This window comes from Lolium rigidum, chromosome 1 (assembly GCF_022539505.1).
Source record: "Lolium rigidum isolate FL_2022 chromosome 1, APGP_CSIRO_Lrig_0.1, whole genome shotgun sequence".
NCBI lineage: Eukaryota > Viridiplantae > Streptophyta > Magnoliopsida > Poales > Poaceae > Lolium > Lolium rigidum.
In genome coordinates, this window is record NC_061508.1 from 32,512,758 (window position 1) to 32,518,504 (window position 5,747).

A 5,747-nucleotide genomic window follows, 5' to 3' on the forward strand; every position below is an offset into this window, starting at 1 on the left:
GGGTAATGTACTTTATTGGGACTTTGTGTTTCTCCAAGGCCCACCACGTGACATTCTGAGCTATCTTATCATAGGCCTTCTCCAAATCAATGAACACCATATGAAGGTCCTTCTTTTGCTCCCTGTATCTCTCCATCAGCTATCGTACCAAGAAGATGGCGTCCATGGTAGACCTCCCAGGCATGAAACCAAATTGGTTTTTGGTCACGCTTGTCAACCTTCTTAAGCGGTGCTCAATGACTCTCTCCCATAGCTTCATAGTATGGCTCATCAGCTTGATTCCACGGTAATTAGTACAACTTTGAACATCCCCCTTGTTCTTAGAAGATTGGTACTAAAATACTCCGCCTCCATTCTTCGGGCATCTTGTTTGACCGAAAAATAAGGTTGAAAAGCTTAGTTAGCCATACTATCGCTACGTCTCCAAGGCCTCTCCACGCCACGATGGGGATACCATCAGGACCCATCGCCTTGCCTCCTTTCATCCTCCTTAACGCCTCCTTAACCTCAGACTCCTGGATACATCGCACAAAACACATGCTGGTATCATCAAAGGAGTCGTCTAGCTCAATGGTAGAGCTCTCAACCTCTCCATTGTAAAGGTTGTCAAAGTAGTCCCGCCATCTACACTTGATCGCCTCATCCTTCACAAGAAGTCGATCTTCTCCGTCCTTGATGCATTTGACTTTGTTGACATCCCTCGTCTTCCTCTCCCTAAACTTTGCCATCTTATAGATGTCCCTTTTGCCTTCCTTCGTGTTTAAACGTTGCTATAGGTCCTCATACGCCTGACCCCTTGCTTCACTCACTGCCCGCTTTGCAGCCTTCTTCGCCACCTTGTACTTCTCCATGTTAGCTGCACTCCTGTCCAGATATAGGCATCTGAAACAGTCCTTCTTCTCCCTAATAACCTTCTGGACCTCATCGTTCCACCACCATGTATCCTTAGCTTCCCTTCTACTTCCCTTAGTCACCCCAAACTCCTCTACAGCGACCTTCCGCAAGCAGGTCGCCATACTCGTCCACATCATGTTTGCATCGCCTCCTTTCTTCCAAGGGCCCTCCTTAATAACCCTCTCCCTAAAAGCCTGGGATGCCTCACCCTTGAGATTCCACCACTTTGTTCTAGCGACTTTGGCGCGCTTACCCCGCTGGACACGGATCCTAAAGCGAAAGTTAGCAACCACCAGCTTGTGTTGAGGGACAACACTCTCTCCAGGTATCACCTTACAATCAATGCAGGCGCGTCTGTCTTCTCTTCTAGACAGGATAAAATCAATCTGGCTAGAGTGAAGACCACTACTGAACGTCACTAGATGGGATTCTCTCTTCCAAAAGAGGGTGTTATCTACAACCATGTCATAGGCTAGAGCGAAGCTCGGGACGTCTTCCCCTTCTTGGTTCCCGATGCCATAGCCAAAGCCCCCATGCACCCTTTCAAAACCAATGTTAGATGTACCCACATGGCCATTGAGGTCTCCTCCTATGAAGAGCTTCTCACCAATAGGTACCATCCTAACCAAGTCCTCCAGGCCTTTCCAGAACTCCCTCTTGGTGCTCTCATTGTGGCCTACTTGTGGGGCATACGCGCTGATAACATTGAGGACTAAGTCCCAACAACCAGCTTGACAAGGATCGTCCGGTCCCCTTGCCTCTTGACGTCCACAACTCCATCCCTGAGGCTCTTATTGACCAAGATGCCTACTCCATTTTTGTTTGAAGTTGTCCCCGTGTACCACAACTTGAAACCGGTATCCTCCACCTCCTTCGCCTTCTGTCCCTTCCATTCTGTCTCTTGGACGCATAGGACATCAACACGCCTCCTCACCGCCGTATCAACTAACTCTCGTAACTTACCCGTCAGGGACCCTACGTTCCACCTACCTAAGCGTATCCTCCTAGGCTCGGCTAACTACCTTACCCTCCGCACTCGTCGAGTCAAATGCGGAGACCCTTGCTAATTTTTCACTACGCCGGGGCGTCGGTGCAGCGCGCCACTAAGGATGCGGCGACCCGACCCTTGCTCACTTATCACCGTATCGAGATCAAGATACGGCGCGCCACCAAGGGGGTGACGGCCCGGCCCTTGCCCATTTGACACCACACACGGGTTCCGATGTGGCACGTCGCTAAGAGGGTTACGCCCCAACGAGGTTCCTTTGGGTTTCATCTCCACAAGAGTGGCTGGGTTTTTTACGTTGGCTCGCCCCGCCTATCACAACCCTCCTCCTTTACCCGGGCTTGGGACCGGCTATGTTAAAAATAAGGCCCCTCCCCCCGCTCTATCCTTCGCTCCGGTGGTGCATCTAGCACCGCCGGAGGGCGAGTGGAGTCATGTGTCTGGCTGATCTCTCAGGATTCGGTTGTTTCTGTGTTGGTTGGGGTGTTTTTAGGTTAGTCTCTTCCAATCTAAGGTTATCATCAATGTGATGGTTGCTGCTCAGGTGCACTGGTCGTTCTTGACCTTAGCTTGATGACTTCCCGTCTTTCTGTTACAACAAACTCTACTACGGTAAGCTTTGCACGATTCCAGTGATAGAGGGGCGAGGATGGTGGGACATCTTCGGATCGCGCTAGTAAGTTTTGTCGTCGCTAAGTTGTCAAAAGAATTATTTGTAATTTTCTACTTTTAAGCCTGTCTATACTATTGTTGATGACTATTAATAGATCAATGAAATTTCTTTAAAAATATCACAAAGCCCTCCCCTTTCTCGGGACAATTCATAGTTTCAGAGTTAACATAAAGACTCAGAAAACGAATCTGGGAGCCCAGAGAGTAAATATAGGACCCGAGAAGGCAAATATGGAACTCTAGAGTAAGACTCAGAAGACGACTATGGGAGTCCCGGGGAAAACTCAGAGGACAAATACGGGACTTTAGAGGAAGACTTTGAAGAGGAATCCAATGATGAATAGAGAGCCTAGAGGAAAATTCTATCTTAAAAAAAGGAATGTTTGATTGAGCATCGAGGAACAAAAGAATTTAGTGTAAAATACCAAAAAGTAGATTTTTCATTCTTCAAGAACTGCATATCTTGCCTAGATGTAATTCAAATTCATTTTCATGGTACCCCACGTCAATACCGAACCGATACAAAAGCCCGGGAGGGTTCCATCCCTCTCGCCGGCAACAATGCCGGTCTGCTCCTCCTCCCAATGACCTTTGGCGTTGGAGGTGTGGCGGACCACGGCCTCTTGCCGGCGGGAGATTTTCCTTTCTTTGTTTAGCCTATTTATCAATGTCTTCTTCGGGATGTTGAGGCGATGGCTATATTCTGAAGTCAGAATAAAGTCCTTCCCGATCTATCCTTGCTTCAGGGGTGCATCTAGCACCGCCAGAGAGCGCGTGAAGTCGTGTGTCCGACAGATCTCCTAGGATCCAGCCGGCCAGGTTAGTATCTTCAAAGGTTGTTATCAATGTGATAGTTGTTGGTCTGGTGCGCTGGTCCTTCGTCCCTTACCTCGATGACTTCCCGTCTTTCTGTTACAACAAGCTCTAATATAGTAAGCTTTGCTCGACCCCGGTGACATAGGGGCGAGGATGGTGACGCCTCTTCGGCTCGCGCTAGTGACTTTAGTTCATCACTAGGTTGTCAAAAGACTTATTTGTAATTTTTATTACTTTTAAGCTCCTCTATACTATTGTTGATGACTTATCAGTGGACTTTGGCAAAAGAAAAATCACAAAGCTGTCACGGTATCGCTACACTGGACTCCCCACACAAAAGTTACCTGTGGTCTCGCAGCTCGCAAATTACAAGACCGCAGGCTCCAAAAGCACTCGGTCGAGATTCCGGACGACCAAAGTTACAGCCAAGCAAAGCACTGCTCGGCGAGCAAACTGTTTCGCTAGAAAACAGCAGGTGGGTTCCGGTTCCGTCCGCGAGACCACTAACGCTGACGGCGTCCCACTCCACCGCCGAAAACAGCAGGCCAGGCACGCGCGCACCGCCCCACCCGCAGAGACTCGGACGCCTGGACTGGACGGCGTAACTGCACAAGTCCTGCACTCGGAAATCTTGGCGAGACCCGCGGTTTTCTTTTCCCCCGCGTCCTGTCGCGGAATTCCAGCCTCCGGGCGCGGCGCACCCAGGTAGGCAAGCTCGTGCCCCAAGCTTCCACTGGTGCTATATACACGCATCCGCTCACTGGAAGCAGATCATTTTACCTCGTCAAGTCAAGATCCAATCCATCTGCGATATCTTCCGATCGAGCATGGCGTTCCCAACCTGCTCCGTGGCGCCGCTGAGCAAGGTGCAGCGGCTGTACGACGCGTGCGACATGGTCTTCTCGTCGGCGACGACGGCGGGGATGCCGATGCCCGCCACCCTCGGCGGGATCAGGTGGCTGCAGCATCTCCTCGGTACGTCGATGCTCAATCCATTTGCAATTTGATCTTGTCGATGTGAAGAGGATGATGGATCATTGATGACTGACCTTACGTGGCGGTGCTCCTTGGCTCGCAGATGGCATGGCGGCGGCGGACGTTGGGATCGACGACGGGGAGAAGCAGCCGGCGTCGATGGGCGGAGCCGAGCCGAGTCCGAAGAAGGGCGTCCGGCTACTGCCGGCGCATGGGTTCACACGGATCACCTACGTCCACATACACCAGTCCGACGACTTCTCGGTACATTTGCTGCCCGCCATTTCGCGACCGTGATTTTGCTACCGTGGTTTAGGCCTGCTTCCCGCGCGCGGTTTCTGAACCAGTAGACCCCTTTGGCAGATCGGCGTCTTCTGCTTCCCGGCCGGCGCGACGCTGCCGCTCCACGACCACCCGGAGATGGTGGTTCTGAGCAAGCTCCTCTACGGATCGGTGCGGGTGAGATCCTACGACTGGGTCACCGCGCCGCCGAGCTCTAGCCAAAGAAAATGTAAGCCCTCATAACGCATCACGCATCACACTAGCAAAGCTATCGGTGGCTGTGTTGATTGATTGTAATTTACAGCGGCTAATTTGTTGGTGCCGTGCTGCAGGTGGCTTGGCGAGGGTGGTGGCCGCCGACGAGGTGCGGCGAGCACCGTGCGAGACGTCCGTGCTCTTCCCGCGGGGCGGCGGGAACATGCACGCCTTCACCGCCGTCACGCCGTGCGCGATCCTCGACGTCATCACGCCGCCCTACTCGGAGGAGCACGGCCGGCCGTCCACCTACTTCAACGACGTCCCCATCGTGTCTCTTCCAGGTTTTGCATTTTTGGAGGAGGTGGAGATGCCCGAAGATCTCAGCGTCGTCGGTGCGCCCTATCTTGGCCCTCGGATTACGGTCGATATGGATGACAATGACGATGACGACTACTACGACGAACACTATGACAGCCATGATGACTATGACGATTATACCAGTAGCTAGCTAGCTTTTTTTAGAAGCGCTTAATTAGCTGCGTGTACAATGTACTGATAATTATGTAGAGTGCTCCAGTTTCTTTTCGTGTGTCTTGATATGATGGTGCACACAAATCGTAAAGAGAAGAGATTGCTGCGCATAATTTGGTGAGCTAGATAATCCTGCGGAGACATCTACGCTTGTTTCCGGCTGAAATTGCAATTGAGCAGGACTCATGTGAGCTACTCGCTCGGCTGTTTACTTTTCCAGTTTTATTATCATTTCTTCGGTTTTCAGTTCAGCAGCTTTCTGTACGTAACTATTTACTAGCGATTTTTCGACAAAACAAATATAATAATATAGCGAAGATACCAGTTACACTTAGCTTTGCAACAACCCGGTGACCTAATGGAAACAAGGAAG

General features: G+C 51.0%; 1 protein-coding gene and 1 pseudogene across 1 annotated transcript; one reads left to right on the plus strand and one right to left on the minus strand.

The window, feature by feature from the left end:
• Window positions 1–770: 770 nt before the first annotated feature.
• On the minus strand, window positions 771–2,170 carry LOC124706413 (annotated as a pseudogene).
• Window positions 2,171–4,215: 2,045 nt separating this feature from the next.
• On the plus strand, window positions 4,216–5,351 carry LOC124706422 (plant cysteine oxidase 4-like). Its single transcript, XM_047238089.1, has 4 exons — window positions 4,216–4,363; window positions 4,467–4,627; window positions 4,727–4,874; window positions 4,978–5,351. Exons 1-4 carry the CDS (start codon window positions 4,216–4,218, stop codon window positions 5,349–5,351), a joined length of 831 nt encoding a protein of 276 aa, XP_047094045.1.
• The last annotated feature ends 396 nt before the right edge of the window (window positions 5,352–5,747 follow it).

Coding starts and splice junctions, on each gene's coding strand:
- LOC124706422 (XM_047238089.1), top strand. CDS start 4,216: ATGGCGTTCCCAACCTGCTCCGTGGCGCCGCTGAGCAAGGTGCAGCGG. Junction 4,364..4,466: donor GTGGCTGCAGCATCTCCTCG/GTACGTCGATGC, acceptor CTTGGCTCGCAG/ATGGCATGGCGGCGGCGGAC. Junction 4,875..4,977: donor GAGCTCTAGCCAAAGAAAAT/GTAAGCCCTCAT, acceptor GCCGTGCTGCAG/GTGGCTTGGCGAGGGTGGTG.